The 20,339-nt window shown below is 39.1% G+C and overlaps 1 protein-coding gene across 1 annotated transcript in view; it reads right to left on the bottom strand.

Annotated features, from left to right (window-relative positions):
* Positions 1 to 1,112: 1,112 nt before the first annotated feature.
* Positions 1,113 to 20,339, bottom strand: part of PLXNB2 (plexin B2) — a gene marked incomplete at its 5' end in the record, with an annotated part of 32,989 nt that continues 13,762 nt past the window's right edge. The window contains 10 exons of the mRNA XM_008948659.1: positions 1,113 to 1,407; positions 4,342 to 4,416; positions 6,390 to 6,465; positions 7,264 to 7,328; positions 7,834 to 7,981; positions 8,558 to 8,718; positions 10,362 to 10,516; positions 15,731 to 15,815; positions 16,698 to 16,798; positions 17,801 to 17,957. Of these exons, the coding sequence (XP_008946907.1) occupies positions 1,303 to 1,407; positions 4,342 to 4,416; positions 6,390 to 6,465; positions 7,264 to 7,328; positions 7,834 to 7,981; positions 8,558 to 8,718; positions 10,362 to 10,516; positions 15,731 to 15,815; positions 16,698 to 16,798; positions 17,801 to 17,957 (1,128 nt within the window). The remainder of the gene's footprint in view (positions 1,408 to 4,341; positions 4,417 to 6,389; positions 6,466 to 7,263; positions 7,329 to 7,833; positions 7,982 to 8,557; positions 8,719 to 10,361; positions 10,517 to 15,730; positions 15,816 to 16,697; positions 16,799 to 17,800; positions 17,958 to 20,339) is intronic.

Here is a 20,339-nt window from a genome sequence, read left to right as displayed (position 1 = left end):
CAGCGCTTCATTAAAATGCTACTTCACTGCCAACAACTTGAGAGACAAAGAGGAATAAAGTTCTCTGGATGTGCAATACAGCAATTTCAGAAGACGTACCTAACTGTCTTGATTTGTACGGAGCTCACCTATATTGTAAACACACGCTTTCTGACGATTTATTTCATTTTTCTTTGCTATGGGTTATGGTGTGTATTCACTCAAATGCAGCATTCCAAGGCTCAAAACTGACTGAGTGGTTTTCAACAGACGGGTATATGATTTTTCCAATATCATACTAGTATTTTACATCACAAATACAATAAAAGCAAGTGATGGTTTTTCTAGGACAGTTCCAAGATTCAAATAAAAAATCATCAGAACCGTTCTAACATAAGGTATTATACATAATCAAATCATGTTAAACAGCACACTCTCGGCAAGCAGCTAATTACAAGCATTCTGCTGGTCATGTTTTTCACACAAAAGTCATTCAATAGCACATAAATATTTCCTTTTTTCTGATCCGCTTCTTTTTACAAAACTCATCAGATTCACAGAATTAGTACAAGTAAGGCACATTAGCATATATCATAAAACTCACAATAATAACAAAGAGTTGTAAAGTTTTAGGGACTAATTCCTTCTTTGCAGTGAGTTCTGAACCGAATGAGACTTTACCAGTAGAACCCTCCTGTATTGACATTATTCTTGTTTCTGTCGCAGCCAGCTGTGGTGGGTGTAATACTGTGCATCACCATGGACATAAATAATTAAATTAAGAACCGTGTGAGGCAGCAAATCCCCCTTTCAGATCTTGCAGAGAAATTAGACACGTTCGCCATGTTTGTTATGAGCACAGACTAAGTTTTAGAGCTATATGGAAGTCAATTTCCAGTTATCAAAATAAAAGGGGATATTGCATGTGTCTCTGAGTATGTTATTGTTTTCCTAGTACAAATATTGCTTAAGGTAGAAAGGATGCTATAGTACTGAATTTACTTGCATAATGAATCCTAAATGCTGATGTCTCAGATTCTACTAAATTAAATGAACTACAGGTTTTCCTTCTTCCACCCCCCACCCTGCCCCAAACCAAAGGACTCTCTTTCCCACAGAAGATTCATGTACACACAACACAGCTTTTAATTAGAAGCATAATTTACAGTAAAAATTCTTTACATTACACCTCTGCTATCAAAAAAACGTGAACTCTTTCATTTAAAGTTGTAATTATACATTAAAAAATAGAACACTATTTCCTTAACAGGAAGAATGAATTTGAACATCTTCAGATCAGATTTCTTTATTGCGGCTTTTGAGTCAAAGGTCAGTCACTTTATTCTCTAATGCAGCTGCTATTTGCTGTAAACGGAAGGCAAGCTGCATTTTTTGTGCAGCTGGATCCTCTTCAAGTGCATTTATAATCTGGAAGAAATAAACACAGAACGTTTGGAATCGTTTAGCTTAAAATATACGACATAGCTCCTGGACCAAGTGTTTGATATTACTTTGGTTGTAAAGAGTCTTTTGCATTTACTCAGTACCAAAGATAAAGTCCACCTAGTAGGCCCCACGTTCTTTTTTCACATAAAGGCAATAAAAATGATCGCCTCCATTACTTTATCTAAGTTGCTGTAATGTTTCCCATTATGCTGGGATCCTAGCAAATTAATAAGTAGCATTTTATCTTGTGAAATATTGCATTCCCAGACAGAGCAGACAGGGGGGAAAATGGCTTTATAGCTATTTAAGAAACAGTGCTGTTACTTACAGTGCACCCTACAATGCTTAGGGATCATTTACCAGCACTAATTAAGCCCCATCACCATGAGCTTGGAATATGAGAAGCTCTTGGGTGGTCCAGGCGCAGGCATAACGCGGGGCAACGCGAGGTCTCTGGTGTCTATAGGCAACACCATGAAGAAAACGGTGTGGCCATAGTGTCAGCGAGCTCTGGCAGCTCCCCTTTGGCTCTTGCCAAGAGATGCCGAGACTCTGGCCCAGCACCATGTGGCTCAGGAAGCAGAGAGTTTGTCAGAGGAGCCCCCCAGCACGCCGCTGTACATCCTCTGCTGTACGGAGTACGTATAGGAAGGTATGACTCCAAGACACGAGGGATTTGAAAACCAGAGCCAGAAAAGGTCAACTGTTATGAGAAGGCTTTTCTTCAAATAGAGTTTCTCAAGATCAAATTTCAAAGGTTTCAAAAGGTTTTCATTTCCACCATCCTTATGGGAAACTTCTCCACCAACTATTAGATTTCTCCATTAGAGGAATGTGTCACACTGCAGAACCATTCCTTTTCTAGAACTGGCTTTATTAATAAATGTCAGACACTGTAATCAAGCAGAAACCTTTAGCTCTGTTTAAATACTCTATAAATGTGCAAGTACAAGAACAGGAGAAACAGAGTTTGCCTGTCACTGCCTATGGCTTTTACTACTTTTTGCACGTCACTGACAATGGAGATTAATGCTGTCAGTATCAATCCAGCCAGTAATTTCACTTTGAAGGGCTGGTATAGCACTTGAGTTTCAAACACTGAGCAAACTTGTTTAGAAATAATAATTTTAATGGATTTGTTTTTAAAGTATGAAAACATTTTTACAAGACAGAGTTAATAAACACTTATTACAGTATTTAAATTTGATCTAATTTAATTTGATATTGTTCCCTTAATTTACACAATTACATCTAGCTGTAACTCCTCAAATCTAGCCTAAATAATTCATGATTATCTCTGCTGGTGAATATATCCTTCATATAAATGTGGACAATTAGAATGTACCCACTTAGTCACTGTCAAGCCCTGCAGAGATGCAGAAGGTACAGCGCATGCTGGGAACCACTGCGTCAGTAATAGAGACAAGGGCAGCTGCAAAATGTTCCAATTTATGCAAATTAAAACATTTTCATGGAAAATAAATAAGCTCGATTAATTTCATTGAATGGCTCTTGACAGATTATCTCTGTAACTTTGAATTAGCTGCCTTTTCATCTGATGCACCTTGTTGTTATACAGCGACGTACGGGAAGGGAAGAGCTGCAGCTACGTGCTGGGGTTTGCCACCGACGGAGTCCCACAGGCTGGTGATTCCTCCTGTTCCTGCCACCAGATGTGGAACCACGGGGACACAGAGGCGTGGAAGGGCTTTTAAGAGCAGGGTTTTGTGGTTCCTCTGCCGTGCTGGGTCCCTGAGTGCTTCTGCACGGGGCCAGGGCTGCATTCGGGAGGGTGCGGAAAGCCCCTCCTCTGCCACGCTGGGTCCCCGAGTGCTTCTGCACGGGGCCAGGGCCGCATTCGGGAGGGTGCGGAGAGCCCGCGCGGCTAGCGCCGGGCCGAGGGGACCACCGCCCCCGGGGCAGCCTGCACGCTGCCTCCCCTCCTGACCCTTGTTGCCAGACTTCTCGGGGTGATTTGATTTCCCCTGCCTACATCTGTTTAAAAGCTGCAACAGGCTGGCTGCTCCTGTATGAAGCAGCTGCAGTGAAGCTGAGGATGAGACTCACAGACTTCAGTGCTAAACAGAAGTGGAAACATGAGCTGTGCTGAGGTGCAAGGCAAACCGAAGAGAGCTCACATGTGCTGTACTCCTTTTTGATTCTGCATCTGTTCTTGCTTGCTTTGATTTAATTCTGAGAGTTTTCTGGAGGCATTCATTTCCATGGAAACCTTTGAATAATCGTTTCCTTCTTTCTTTTTGTCTTCAGATTAAGTTTGGAGAGCCATAGCCAAGGCCCAGCTACACTGGTATATTCTTTGTCCCCCTTTCCATAGGGCGTGAAAAACCTAAGAAACATTTGGGACTGAAGCTGTGAGCCTCCTTTTCAATCAGGCTGTATTCAACAGTTACTCTACTTTGGTTTACCTTGGGCAGGCACTTCACTTGGCCTGGCAAAAGAGGGACGGTAGCATGTATGGAAGTTTTAAGTGCATCTTAACTAATAAAAAAGGCACGGCCCCATTCCTACAAGCGAAACAAGTTTAATGGCTTGTTCCTAATAAAAAAACCCAACACTGCTTTGAAACCTGATAGAGCTCTGATGGCTACTTTTTGCTCGGTGACATTCTTGTGTCCTAATTCTTGGATGGTAGAACTGAAATTATTTTAAAATTTATTTCTCTTTTGCACCTTGTTAAACTATCACTACCCAAACCAGTTAGCCCACAATGAAATTGTTCACCCTTGACCAGTGTAATAGCCAAGCAATGTGTATATCTGCAAAGTCTGAGCTTTCTGTCCAGCACTGCTTTTACCTGATTATCCAGGGAATTCCAGAAGTTGTTCCTTTCGACTGTTAGCCATCATACCTTTTTACCATTGATATTAAAAAATCAAAACAAAAGCCACAACTTACCTCATCATAGTATTTGTTGGTGTACTGGTAGAGTTGGTGCAGAGCCACAAGTGTATTTAAGGAATCGGTATGTGCCTGTTAAACAACACAAGTGGGCAGCAAACATGTCAAAGCATGATCACGGGCAGCTGAAAGTTATGCACATGCACAACTGTTGGATGCAAGATTTCCAAACGGAAGCTCTGCATCCTGTAGCTTTTATTAAATGACAGTTGACGTGGACAAAAGGGGTTGGAAAAGTTGTGTTTGGTGATTTTTATATCAAGACTTTCCCAACGGTGTTTTTCCAGCCTGCTCGGAACTCTAGCACTGGAGGTGGAAAATCTTTTGAACTCCGAATGTCAAAACACAGACTGCTGCTCAAATATCTATTAACAACATAGGTATGTGTAACTAAAGCTTTTCTCAGTACAATCTACATATTGCTGAAATATTAAGCATTGGTTCTGTCGCTGCCACAGCTGTCTGAAGTCTTTTCTCCATCTCTTTTTATCTTTGAAATTATTCACACCTCACTACAGCAAAGGTGTAATTTGTCAAGAATTACACATGTATGTTTGGAAAAAGCCATCTGAATCACGAAGATGGAAAGGGTGGAGAGAGAGACAGAGAGAAAAAGGCCTTTAAATTAGGCAGGAAATAACCCTTCTATCATCTCTACCTCCCTCCTCCCCTGACATTTAACATATTTAGTGAATGTGCTCTACCTGTCTAAACAGATGTTTTTCATTCAAACATATAGGATTCAAGCCCCTAGCTATGCCTTTAGTCTTTTAAGTTAGTTATGAAAATGAAGAATTGCAAAATATTGCTACTGGCATAAATGATTACCCAAGGCATACAGCAGCAGAGAAACATCCATCTTTCCCTGCTCTATAAAAGTCACTTCTACAGCTGATCAAAATTAACAGTTTGTTCACCCCTTCCATATTCTTTTTTATCATAATTTATAATGCAAATAGAAAGGATCACCATAGTCTGCTGATGTTAGAACATTCTGTTGAATTTACTTTTAATCACCGAACATTTTAATTTTATACACATCTCAATTTGTGTAATAAAAAAAGTGAACTGGAAAATGAAATGTCACTGCAGATGAGTTTTGGAGTGAATGACTGAAAACAGAAATGCTCTCATGAGGATGTTGATCTGCAAAATGTTAGGTCCTAAGGGCACTAAAATAAACAAACCACAAAAAATTCCCTAAACATCCTCCTTATGCTAGAACTCTTCAACTAAATTAAGCAAATGAGCAAACCAGCCAGTAAGTACACTGTCTCTTTGCTCAGGCTTAAACATCTTTTAAGACTGGTGGTTCTCCCAAGTTAAATTGAGTGCTCTGAAGGCACAAGTGTGCTCTAGCTAAGCTGAGCTGCAGAGTGGACAGGCTCTTTCAAGACTGAAGCAGGTTTTGTAGTGTCTTTGCTCCACCAGTCTTCAGCTAGAGTCCCTAGCTAGCAATAACCCCCTCCCCCACCTCTTCTTCATGAGAGGTAACCCCCAATAACCTGTAATGCAAAAAGAAGTGTCACTGAGTGAGCACATGATGAGGTTCTCACATGCAGTGTAAAACAGAAGTATTGCCCTCATATAGACAGCTCTGAAATAGGCTATACTTAACGTTCCTTCTCTTCCATTCCTGGCATGTAATTTTTGCTGTGGTAGCACTCTCAGTTCAGTCATTACTTGTTATCACCATGATCAATGCTAAAAAACCCTCTGTATAATGTGGAGAGAAAACACAACTCAAGAGTACTGTAATTTTTCCACAATGGATGTGAAAAAAATCCAAACACTTGCTCTGGCACCTACATCACACTGATAGATTAGTGATGATAACCATTCATGGTTCCATTCAAAAATCAACATTTCCAAGGGCTAAGTGGCACGACTACATTAAATAGGAGTATTTCAGAGATTTATCAGATAACTAATTTGATGTTTGTGCATACAAAACCGCCGTTTGTTGAGTTAGAAAGAGAAGACAAAGAAAATCAGTTCTGTACTTGGCTCCAATTTCAGGACAAGAAAACAGAATTTATTCTTACCCTAGAAATCTCTGCTAGATGGGTATTCATGTCTTGGTCACTGACTGGCACCATCTGACGAATACCTTTGTAGTAACTGCAATGGATGAAAATAGATTTTCAATCAGGTGAAGTACGCTGAGGGTTTCTGGTAACACTGTCTTATAAAACAATATTGCAATTGTTTTAAACATGGTTTCTAATCGCTGAGGGTTTCTGGTAACACTGTCTTTCAATATTGCAATTGTTTTAAACATGCTTTCTAACAATGCAGGAGAAGCTCTACCACAACAGACCAATGATTCCTTTAGTAATGCTGCCTTCCAACAGTCATTAGTACCTTCACAACAGGGGTAAATTGTATGTGATTGTACAGGGCCATACCACAGGAAAGAAATCTGTATATAATTGCAGCCAATGATTATTTTAGGTCTTCAAAGTTTTGAAGCCATCAGCTAGCAAAAGTTTTGTCCTGTGGCAGATCCTTCATGGTACTCACAGAACTGCCAATTAGTAAAAGCATAAAGTCAGAGATGGGATAGAAAAATGTGTTTGTGAAACTATTTACAAAGGGTTTGATGTCTATCGAGTTATGGAATGGAAGCACTGGTGAGACAGATCATATGGGTAACAACCACCACTGCAGGAAACAGCACCACGTTCTCCCCTGAATAAATCTATCCATCTGTCTGCACAGACAGGAACATGCACTGGGTCATAACAGTGCTCCATTTCAATCCTGCCAGAGCCACAGCCAAGGGAACATTTTAACGTTCAGGTGTTAAATTTTTAACATTTGACAGCTGAGTTGGACGACCCCAGTATTCACTTTTCCTCTTACACAGGCTTAAAGCCCTAACAACTCTGAATAGGTATGAGAAGAGTCTATACTTACTCTTCCACCATCTTCTTATAGTTAGAGATTTCTTTTGCGTAAAGTAATTTATTACTCGGGGAATCCTGAAAAATTTATAATAGAGAGAAACTTGGTTGATTTATGAACATCTGTAGGAAGCAAATGAAAGTCAAGAACTCAAGATCAAGCCTTTATATTCACATGCACATGAGCTTTACAGATATTAATATTTGGATGTTTATTAACATCATTATTTGTCCTAAAAGGATGAAGTTTACACATGGTATTACCATTGAATTTTAGAAATATATGATGATAGTTCATCAAGATGATACTAAATTATTCTTGGTTATGAAATAATCAGTTATTAAACTTGCTTTTTATAAAAGCAGTTGCTATTTTCTACTTTTCATAAATATCATTTGGCAGAGTACAGAGTAACACTGACATGTTCACCAACCTGTTAAGTGGTGAAATGCTGACTTCATTATAATACCAAAAAGAAACTATCAAGGCTGTATCTCCTCAGAGAATGGGTATTGTCTAGGAGGTTGCCCTTTGTCTTGTCAGGCATGAGCATAGTCAGGATGTAGAATGCAAATCACTTACCCTGCTTAATTTGTGCTCTGTTCTTGTGCAAGCATCCATGAAAGTCTGTGCAATGACTGACAAGGAAGCATCTACTACTTCATGAACATGAACATCGAAGATAAAATGGGGATTTTTCAGTATGTTTACCCAGAATCTAAGAGGCAGGCTGCAAAGCAAGGAAAAATATAAATAATTCTTTTTACAAAATAAATGTTCTGTAACAAGTAAATCACACAAAATTAAGTACGTGTTTTACATTTTGATCTCCTCAGAACAATGAAGATTATTCTTATATTTCAACATTTACACAAGCTATCTGTTGTCTAGCTTCCATATCTGAAAACCAAGCCTTTACATCTTTCACATAAAATCTCATTTGAGAGGAATCTCGAGTGCCTCAAAACAGCAAGAGATGATGTCTGTGTGGTTAGAAAAACTACCTAAGCAGTATTTTAACAGATTTTGTGATTTCACAGGTAAATCTAGTCCCATTTGCCTGTTGCTTTCCTATTTTCTGTGGAAAGACAAAAAGTAAAGTGGTAAATCTGCCAGTGAAAACCCATAGGCTGGTTTAATTTCTGTGGCTTCTAAGCTTACAGGGAATACTTTTGATAAGATATATATATCTCAATCAAAATGATTCTGAGAATTATAAATGAAATTTGATTTGGTAAGAGTGCCAGTACATACCTAGGAATTACATTCTCATTTATCTGCAAGTATTAATCTGTTCATATTGTACCTGTTTGTTTTCCAGATATGAATAGTATCTTCATCCTTGATGTCATGTTTTTCTGCTTGCTCATCCAGAAAGTCAAAGAAATATTTCACAGCTGGTGGCACCACATGGTTCGAGTTGAGCACACTATGAAAGAAGTTATCTACAAACTGCTGAAGTGTCCCCTGAAAATAAATTAAAATAAATCTATTACATTTGTGTTACAGGCTGAACTTGGTCCTATCCTATAATCTTTTATTCCTATTAACTCAAATTGCCCATAACCCAGTTGCAGTCACTGATGGCCTTATCCTGAGTGCTAAGGGTACTGGGTGACAAAAAACAAGCACAGTGACCTTGCAAACTGCCAACACAGTAAAGATCTTCTAGAGAACAATTTTATATTTTAGCCTGAAATGTTGAGACTTCACAAACTATTCTACGGTTTGCATGGAAAGGACAGAAAGGTGCAGAAAATGGTTGCTAAGTATAAAATATATTGACGTTTCAGGGTCATTATGCACATAAAGTAATTGTTAGCTTTTTTTTTATAATGGTTTTGTGGCTTTCCACCTCCAGTTTCTCTGACTCAAGAGCACCATGCAATTTTCAGAAAGAGGCTAAGAGGAAAAAGTACCAGCGATCATTTGACTTTTTGTTTAAGGGTGAGCACTTGGGTCTCATCAGCCACCCAGTCTGGCCCAGCTCCATGAGCTCCACCCAGCCAGAGAAGTGAAGCGTCCCAGGAGGGCTGTGTGCTTGGCTGGATTCCTGCACATGCCTGGGCCTTAGAGACTGTGAGCTCAGAGACTGTCCCCTTGGTTTAGAGGTGATCCCACATGCAGCTGAGGCCACATTCAGTTTGTCCCTGCCCAGCTGGTTGGCTGTACAGACACATTTGAAGGGCTGCATCCTTTTCTCACTGTCATTCCAGCTGCCAGCTCAGACCAGTGCAGGGACTGAGCATGCAAGGAGCCCTAAGCCACTCTGCTGTCAGCAAGGACACATCAAGAGTCCTTGAGTTGTAGGGGTAGCTGTGGTCCCAGCTGTTACACCTCACCAGCTCTGTACAAGTTAGTAAAGCTCCAGACTGGTAATAACATATGAAGTGGTTATTTGGAATAGAAAAGCAGTGGCTGCAAAGAAGTAATTAACAGAGGAGAGGATCTAAGCATCTTGCTGGCTCTTTGTCCTGAGTCTGTCTCATCTATGCAGAGACTTCCCTTCACATCCACTTTCACATTTGGACAAACGGCCCCGGCTGAAGCCAGACCACCCTCATTTTCACAAGAAGTCTGGATTTAGAGTCTTTATTCTAAATTCTTTCCCCAAGATGGAATGCTTCATAGAATTATTTTGCTTGTGGTCCATTCTGCAGCATAAGCACTAAAAATACTCTAAAAGGACTATAATTATTTGAAAACATTTTTGGTTTTCCAGGTTATACAGCAGCATTTCTCATATACAAGAACAGGGAAATACAAGGCTCTGTAGCAGTTTAGAAAGCATTTGGTTCAAAATGAAACCAAACAAAATATTATCTAAACAGGTGGCACAGAGAATATCTATCTTTGTCTTGCAAGAAAAATGTTTATTTAATGAACACATAATCATGGTTCTCAGCTTTGATTGGAAGTTATACTTTATCTCTTTCCTGGTAATGTTCCTCAGGCCGTATGAATCATTTGAAGCCCTGAACACCAGCTTGTAGGTACATGACATACTGAAAATTGTAACCAAACACATGACTAATAGTTGCATAATTTTCTTCAGCTATACCTCAAAATTTATAGAAGTAAGATGCAACCATGGCATATCTGAGACCTACCTTCACAGAAAGAAGTCTGGTCAGGTAGATTTCTGTAATAGCTTTGGTCCTTTCTTTTTCTTTCACACTGCCCCGCTTTGATTTACCTTCATCTATTTCATCTACTGGCCGGACTAGATGCCAGACTTTATTTTCATCTTCCAGGAGTGCATGCCCTAGAAAAAGGAATTGCAATAATTCCAAAAAACGCCCCACACCCAAAACAGCACCATGAAAGTAATCATATACATAAGTACATGTAGAGATCTTCGTTTCCTATCCTTAACTATACCTGTCCTCTTGCCAAGAGTTTCTAGATGACTCTGCTCCTGTTCAACATATAGAAGAAGTACTAAATGTTCAATCATACATAAGCTTGCTTTTGTCAAGAGCAAAGGGAGACCAAGGAATCACACAATAAGGAAACTCCTGTTGGGCCACATAAGCACTCTATCTGTGTTTTTTGAGGTCCACACACTGAAGTACTTCACCCCTCTCTGAATTCTCAGAGACACAATCAAGTTACAGAAACTCAGCTAGGTCTGACCCAACAGCCCCCACAGAAAGAACGGTTGTAGCCTACTCCAGGTACAAGGCAGGACACTGTTATAGCAGCTCTGCTGAATTTGGTAGTGGCAAATTTTAAGAACCTACGATCTCAAACTTTTTTTCTAGGTATCGTCATTGCAATTTATATTTTTACCCTAATTGCAGAGTTTGAAGTATGGTACCTCAGTTCAAACCTGCTTTTATCAGCATTTAACCATCCCCACTTGATTTTGTAGCTGTGCCCTTAGCTGTGTGGGCTTAGCTCAGTGATCACACAGTGCAATAAAGGGAGTCCTGCATTTCACCATCACCATCAATCTTCAGACAAACTCTATGCTTAAGAATCTTTTGTTACAAACTTTCCTAAAAGAGATTATACAGTTGTTTTGACTTGCAATTGATATCCCTTTGAAAAAGATTCTGTCACAAAGTTAGTTTCAAACCTCCTGGTTTTGCTTGTTCTTCCTTTAATTTCTGAATGTTTATATCTACTTGGCATAGTCTCTAAAATCAATGGTGCTTTTCCTGTGGAAGTTACTGAATCAGTGCATTTAAAATCATTGACATCTTAAAAATGTGAATTACTTTTTCCACAAAAACTGTGATGCAGCCCCATTGCACAAATTATTTTGTTTTATTTTTTAGGCTTTAATATATGTATCTAACATGACTGAATTCCAGTTACAGCAGAAAATGTCAGTTTCTAATTGCATGAATTTTGTCCTTTCAAATTTTTGGCCATAGTGGTTTATTAACTAAGTTCCTCAACAACTACATTAAATTTACCAGCTTGCATGTAGGTTCAGTGTTTAACATCACAGGGGAAAATAACATTTATGTGTAATCTTGCCAAGCCAACACTTCTGCTTGAATCTACTTTATATATCCTCATGAAAAGCATCAGCTATCCAGCCTTCTGGGGCCTTTGCTTCTTTTAAATCAGCTAGGGAAAAAAAGTAAATCCCACATTAAATCATGTTGTCCCTTAAGAGTCCTTAGTTTGACTTGGAAGTTCATGTGAATGAAGCAAGGAAGAAACAAAAGCTATCATCTGCCAGAACAGTAAGAACCACTGCTGGACCTGAAGTTTGGATTTTCTTTTGCAATGCTTGTTATTTACTTTTGTAAATTAACAGATCAGATCACACAGTTAGAGCAGAAACTGTTTTCCAGCCTTATGTCACATTCTTGGTCCACTTCTGCTTCCTCCTCTGATTCAAAGGAATTTATCCTCTCTTTGCCCTGGCCCAATTTGAATTTGGAGAGATGAGAAACAACCATAGAGGTTTCCACTGAAATTACTGGCCCTTATCTGCAGCTTAATTTGGCCTCTGTCTGTTGAGCAACAACAGAATTGGCTACTAGTGAAACAGTAGCTATTTCATAGGAAAGGAGTGATTACAAGACTACCGCTCAACTAGATGAACTTCTGCAACAGAAAGATCCCACTTTATTGCTAGAAATAGCAGGAAGAAAGAGGAAGAGAAATTCAGAACATGGGGCAACAAAACATGTCAGCAGCATGGTTGCTAAGACCAATAATGCTTCTGTGAGATAATACTTTCCCAAATGGAGAAGTAGGAGGTGAAGAAAATAAAAGATAAGGGACCACCCCTCCGTATATACTGCAGTCTTGGCTCTTGGGGATTTTTTGGCCAATATAAAATAATGTTAGGTGGGGTTAATGCCAAATATTGACTGCACTGACTAATTATAGTGGTATGAACCATGATGTACATGTGATCGAGGCAAGTGAAATGGTGACAGGCAATGCAGCCCCTTTCCCTGCAGTAGATTAGCTTCCTTCTGGTCTCCTCCCCTTCTTGTGACTTCACCACTCCAGGGAGGTGAAGGAAGCACTACCTTACATGGATCTGCTCATCAGTGTTTCTGATCTGCAACCCTCTGTTTATTTCTCTTCAGAATTAAAAAAAAAAGGAAAAAAAAAAAACCAACAAAAACCAGAGAAACCCCCCAGAATAACAGAGCATGCTGTTTTGATTTATAGTTCAGTACAGACATACTAGCATGAAATCACTGAAACCATTTTCCATCTTGATACAAATTAGTAATTGCATTTATTATCTCCAGAAGCAAAAGATGCTGCATTTAATTTGTCACAACTGCCAGCTTCTAGTGCCTTCCTGTTTAGAAGCTGCGAATCAAAAGCAGCACGGAAGCAATGCCAGGTTTTAGAGCAACATCTCTGAACATGGGTTTACATTTTGGTTCTGTGCAAAGCCTAGTACTTTGGCAGACAGTCAATGGCTTCAGCTGACACTTCTCAATGCGAAAGGTGCAAGTTAATGAGGGACTCTGAATAAAAGGAAAACGACTTAGTCACAAGCCTCATTCATACAGCCAGGATAGGATTTCCATTTATTCCAACCCTGTAAATCCCTGTGTCATATAAATGTGCATGTGTGGGAGGGGAAGCCTCTGATCCTCTCCTCTCCTTTTTGTACACATATCAGCTCACAAATCACTGTCGCTTCAGGGTCTCGCTTTGCACCAGCTTTGCAACATTTTATAGCTTTCCAAAAGAACAAGTTGGTACCAGATAGCTCTGAGGACACTTTGGAAGTAAAGAAAATGGGCTAGCCTGGCATGACACACTATTTGTAGTGTTTGTACATGCTAGCCTGGCATTTGTACACTATTGTGGTGGAGATAAGTGTACAAATGCCAGGTGTGGAGAAGAAATATGGTAGAAGTTGTCTCACTCCCTACTTTGGGATCTGAATTCTCTCTGCAGATGTTTCTTTCCTGTGCGAGAGCCCTCGCATGACAGCACTGTGCCCAAAAGTCTGCTTTTCCTTTACCATTTAGTACACCACACACATAACTAAGGAGTTAATCTTGGAGCACAGATCATCAACTTCATCACACCAAATCAGATCTGAAGATATAAACATAGAGAAGGAGGAAAGAAAAAAACAAGAGCAAAAAGAAAAAAAGAAAAAGCACATGGACTGGTCCTCTACTGTCTGCCACACGGGTAGCGAGGTGGGAAGGATAAAGAATGGGCACCCAGAATGGGAGACTGAACACTGCAGTGTGTTAAGAAAGCAAAGCAAGCTAAGGACACCACCAGGCTCCATTCATGGTCCACTCCGCTTCTGTAGAGTGGAGACAACTACTGTCTCAGCAGTTACCTCAGCAATTGATGCAACCAAACTGGACAGTGACTAGGAACCATTTCCTTGCCTGGTTGCACTTCACTGCCCTCTTTATTAAACTGGATGGCATTTTAAGTTAACATGCTGGGTTGGCACCTGCTGTGATGGAGTAGTCACCACTTGGCCAACTATGGCAGGCGTTTGCAGTAAAGGGTGGAGAAGATAACAGCAGTTGTAGCCAGGACCATTAGAAGACCCTTCAAGGATGCTGGAAAGTCTCAACAGAAAACATCCAGGAGGACAGAATAAAAAATAAATGGCAAGTAATTCTGCCTGTCCTAATCTCTTGGCCAACACTCAACACAGATGAAAAGGAAGTCTGCACAGTTTTGTTAAACAGTGATATATGTCAGAGCTATCAGCTGAGACCCATCTTCTTGAAAAATATACTTTTCTGGCACATTATTTCCAATCTGTTTGACTGCCCAGCCCTTGAAACCTATTAAATCTAAGATCTGTTAATCTGTTTAAAGGAATGAAACTATTAGGTAAAGCAATGGCTTTTGCAGTCAGCGCTAGACAGAAAAGCATATCAAAGGAGCTCACAAGAGGAAGAAGGATCTCAAGAACTATTGTACCATAAATCTAACTTCTACCTTGTGTAGAATACCTGAATATAAGGATAAAAAACACCAGGGAAACTGAACATCTGAAATGTAAAGGAAACACATGTGATAAAGAACATAAAGTTACAAGTAAATATTTCCATAAAAGCCTGAGTGCATGGTAGGCTGTAAGGGATGCTGTATCTCAAGAAGCTTTAAGATAAAGGTCTAGACAGAATACTAACATGTTGAAGTAAAAGCTTTAAAAGATGTGTTGCAAGCTAACAGGTTGTCTTCTGTGTGGAGATTCCACTATACTGTAGCAGGCAGCAATATAAGAATTATGCAACAGCTGCATTAGTGATGTGAAAGAGAGGAAACACTAAAAGGAAATACTTGACACTAACTTAGAGGGGATTGCAAATCTCAAAATGAACAAAGGAATTGCGGAAAACAGCATCTAGAGAGATAACGTATGGAATGAAGGAAGGCAACCAACAGACCCTGGAAAAACCAAGCTATCATAGCTGCTGGAACATCACTCAAAGGCAAAGAGACACAAATTGTGAATGTACAGAGTTGAGTTTGCAAGGTGACATAGTTGTAGGAAATGCAATAAAAAGAATTACATCAGACCCATTATGTCACAGAGAGGAGCTGGTCTCTACTGTGGTTCATCTAGAACATTGTATTTAATTCTCAGTCTAGTAAGACATGGAAGAAATTTGAAGAGGAAAGTAAGTAAAGGAAAAAGGAAGGACAAAATGATAAAACTTTGGAATGATTAAACATATGGTTTGACTATAGATGTAGTGGGATTAAGAAACAAAATATCCAAGGAAATGTTTGCTAAGAGAGCTTTCTATTAAGCTGGGATATGGACTCAGAGCAATTATGGTTAAAGGCCCATTATTTACGGATTTTATAATCAGGAAAAAGAAAACCACTGCAAGTGTACAGTGGGTAACACACAACATATAAGCCCTATATAGTCTGCAGGGGAATAGCTAGAACCAGACACGCTCAATAAAAAAGATCCAGGCAGCAATGCCACCTTCTCTGCGTGGGTTTTGACTTCTACTCATTTTGGAAGGTAGGGAAACCATGAGATACTTACTTTCCCCTGGGACATCTTGCTGATTATCCTCTGGCTGCTGGGAAATTCCCATTTTTGATAAGATGAGTGTGGCACCGTCTCTGACCTTTGAAAATACAAACACAGTGAAGTTATTGAAAAGAAGCATGCGCTGTTGAACCTCTTTCTTAAAACCTAAAGTGTGGTTTCTGTAATCTTTTGCAGGGAATCTAGACCTACAATTAATGCTGCCCTTCAAAGGCTCTGCAATTCAGAACAGACTCCCCCCCACCCTGCTGACAAGAGATCCCATTAACACCTTCTCTGAGATTACTGAAAATGTTGGAAGCATCCCCAAGACTTAAGTGGTTCCTCAATCCAATGTGGGTGCCCTTTATACAAAAATGGAGAATTGGACCTGTCTGTTTTCTGAGGGGAAAGTAACTAACTTCTCTCTTTCCTAATCAGGGTATCTGTTGTTAGAAAGCAATAAATAGAATATAAAGAGAAGAAAAGTGGATTGCAAGTGCTTGGTACAATCACAGTATGAAACCTAAAACAGACGGTACAAAACCATCAACATCTGCTCTCCTGAATGAGCTGTTGAACACACCAGACCAACCCCAAATCTATTTAGCAGCACAGCAAGGACAAAGACAATTCTCAGGGGTAGAAACTGGTAGAGAAAAGAAGAGAGAAATACAAGACCCAGTAAAGGAGCTTTTGAATGTTCAAAGGGGAATTTGGATTTGTACACTGACGAGGAAACCAATTGATGACAATGATGAGGATACCAAAGTGCTGGTATTTAGGTGATGTGGTTTTGGTAAGATGTTTAGCCAATATACCTAGACCATGCTCCCAAGCTTTTATTGACTAGGCCCAGAGCTAGGGTTTCTTTTTCAATCTTTACGTAGCACAGAAGTTTCTCTAAAACCAAATAAAGATTTTATTTATTACTAGAGAACAGTGAACAGATGTGAACAACTGCTCCAGAACACCTCCTTACATTATAATGCATTAGGGTGTTGATACGTTTCCATCTGCCATCTCTTTGGGATGTTAAATCCAAGTCTGAGAGGATCTGTGCAGTAGAACCTGGGCGCCACTCTGAGGGGTAATTAAAAAGAAAAAAACACAGTTTTTAACGATGTGCAAAAATAAATACTCCAAGAATGTTTCCATTTAGAGACCCACTGATGCTTTGTGGAACATTAAAAGAAGCGATTTGGCACATGCCACAGTATATGTTTTTTATTGCTTAATAGTTTGGTCTTTATTACAGAAATTTGTATGAACTGTTCTTAACCAGGTACATGACTTCTGATTATTTTCCACAGAAAGTTAAATTCCTTTACATAGAATACAAGTATATAGAATAAGAATCTCTAACAGTCCAAAACAGAGTAGGGCTTCGTACAGGATAGAAAAGGCATATTTAGGGAATTTGCTAGGACTTTCTGAAGAGCAAGTATTGCACCCTCTTCTTTCAGAGTAAGGCAGTAATTAAGATATTGCAAAGTTATTAATTGGGGCTTTTATTATGCAATCATTAGGCCTTTTAAGTTATGTCAATTTTTCTTTTTCCTCAAGAAAAGTACAATTTTGAAAGCCTTCAAGGAGGGTGATTTTCAGAGGCTGGGTGGCTCATCATCTCCTATAAGTGCAGCAGTAAGTTATAATTCTTCTGAATAATCATCATAAAGGCAAGTCAAAATCAGAACCACTTTCTGAAATTGCATCATTACTTCTCCATCAGTTAATTGTGTTGCCATTATCATATTAATTAGTACCTGAGATACTGACTGTCTGACATGAATACATTTGTGCTAACAGTCATTAATAGGCTCTTTGCACCCTATGACAATACAACAAAACTTTAAGTCAGGAAAAAGAACTCTGTAACAGCAATAACTTTCAATGCATATTAAGATGGCTGCAAAATGTATTTTTGCACCCAGCTGAATACAAATTCAGCTTTAAAAAATAAAAAAAAATCCAACCCAAACACCAATAAAGTGCTTTTATAGACATTTAAAAAAAAAAGAAAACAAAACAATACAAAATCACACATTTCACCTGCTTAGTTTAGTATCACAAGTAGCTACCTACCAAGAACTACACTCTCAGCTTTTGGCCACTGAGAACATGGCAGATTTCTATAGACTTGGTCTATTATCTTCTCCTTTACTTGTGATATAGTATCACAGTTCAGCACTTTCACAGGTATGGAATCAGTTCCTCCATCTTGTACATACACATTTACTGTCTGTAAAAAATAAGAATGCACATGGTTATTAAGACAAATCAGTGCTGAATTATCTCTGAATGTGTTTTTCTATTTGTAAACAATATCTAAAATTCACTGTACAATGATTTTTTCCCACAGCAGCACATATTTGCAATGGGAGTATGGATTATTTGAAGGATCCTTTGCCATTATGCAGCTAACCATCTATCACAAATTCCAGCTAATTCCTCCCACCATGACAAAAAAGAAAAGATGTAGACTGGATTTACTCATGTCTAAAATGCTGCTATTGCTGAGTCTTGGGACTTTTACTAGAGACACACAAGAACAAAGCAGCTGGACCAGACTAGTGACATGGTTCTCACATAAACTGATAACCTGGAACATAGAAAAGCACAAGCAATGCAGTGCCCAAACTTAATGAGTTCCCAATAATCATTTGAGCTGCACTTTGCAGAACCCCTAGAATACTGTGTGCTTTTGCCTTCCTTTACACTGGCTTCATGGTTGTGGTTTTCTAATCATTTGAGCTGCACTTTGCAGAACTCCTAGAACACTGGCTTCATGGTTGTGGTTTTACTTCTCAAGTTGGGCAGCCTAGGTCTGTACATGTGGTGATGGAACATGGCTCAGCTGATGAGCAGTGGCTTGTTTAGCTCCACTAACTTCACCTCCTGTGAAGAGCTGTTCATTCGACTTATATAAATATACACATATGTGCACATACACATATATATGTATATATAAAAGCCATTTAGATAATCTTCCGTGTTTGAAGACTTTATTTACTGCTTACTGTTGTCATAATAATGCTAATAGCTCCAGGAAATATACCTAAGTAGTTTATGCTAGCTCTAAAATATTACCATTTTTTATAGTATTGGCATGGGCTTTTTTAATGTTAAAGAGGATTTCTTGAAAGCCTGTAATTTGCTAAATCTAGAATAAATTTTTAAAATGTAGCTTCACTATAGAAGTGTCAGTTTTAATACACACAGAAGCAAATGAGAAAACGATGGCCAGGAAACCTCCCTAGAAGGAAAGAAATCCACCAAACCCAAATAGATGTTACAAAAACCCCCTTTCTTTCACTAGCTGAATCAGTAAAACAGCTCAGAGCCTTTCTGGATCTTTTGGCAGTCAGGTAGCTTTGGAGGTCAGGCACATCTGAAGCATCACAGCTCTCAGATACATATGGTCCTGCCAACTATAATGCCTGAATTTATCATCTCAAACCTCAGAAATAAACTTGCATGGATGATATTTTTAAACAGTGAAGGAAAGCTGCACCACAGCACAGTCAAATTAAACATGACTGCACTGTCCCTTGACAGAACTCTCAAGCTAATCATGAGATTTCACCTTCCTTTTCCTATTAGCTTTATGGTAATTAGACATGATTTTGCTGGTGGTTCAGTATGCAGCATGTCAGTGTAACCAGCGATGCAAAACAGATTAATCTTTTAAATAAGAACAATTAGAGAGCAGACAACTGCTCTGTACCATACTTTCCCACCATGTTACACATTCAGGCAGATGTGAACTATTAAACTCATGTTTTAACTTACCTTGGTGCACAAATGCTCCCTAACTGTTCACAGCTACCACAACAATGTCACCATCACACCAAAGACCCCAGTGATTTACAGCAACAGTAACCCCTTTCATAATCTTTCATGACACATATATATATATACACAAATATCTCATCATCTTCCATGCATGCACACACATAAAATCTTTGATGGGTGGGGAATTTGTAAATCTGGACCAAATACTGCTACTGTACAGTGTTATAATATTTAATATCTAGCTAGTATGCTTGTTGTGCCTACATCTGATTGCATACAAAAATTTTCTGCTTTCACGCTGCATTCATTTAGCTTAATTGCAGGCATTGGCTTTTTTTCTGTGAAAAGAAACAGACTGAAGGAAGAATTATTGCCATTAAATCTTACATGATGTACAGTGCAAGTAAATTTTGTTCTCTGTACAAAAGAGAAAATATAACCAGCATTTCCAGTCAGTGTGGTTTCTATGGGTGGCACTTTCAGCTCAGATATGAAGATGACAACTCAGCTTATCCCCAAAATATCGTTTGAACTTAAAATATTTCTTCTTGCCCAGCACTGTTTTCCTCCAGGCAGTCCAGGTCATAGTCTAATAATTCTGTGAGTGAAAGTCCTACAGCTATCTCCTCACATGAGCCCTCCCATCAGCATCCCTTCAGAATACACAAAATGGTGATTTTTAATTTTTTTTTTACCAGCACTTAATAAAGCTTTTTATTAAGTTTCTCTTTCCAGACTGCAGATATGTCACTGCATCTTTCTCAGTTGGAGACAACCACAAATGACTCCTAACATATCAATAAAAGAGAAATCAGGGAGGAAAAAAAAA

The sequence above is a fragment of the Merops nubicus genome, unplaced genomic scaffold, assembly GCF_000691845.1.
Source record: "Merops nubicus isolate BGI_N331 unplaced genomic scaffold, ASM69184v1 scaffold17551, whole genome shotgun sequence".
In the NCBI taxonomy this organism is placed as follows: Eukaryota; Metazoa; Chordata; class Aves; order Coraciiformes; family Meropidae; genus Merops; species Merops nubicus.
This window is presented reverse-complemented; position numbering and strand designations above follow the sequence as displayed.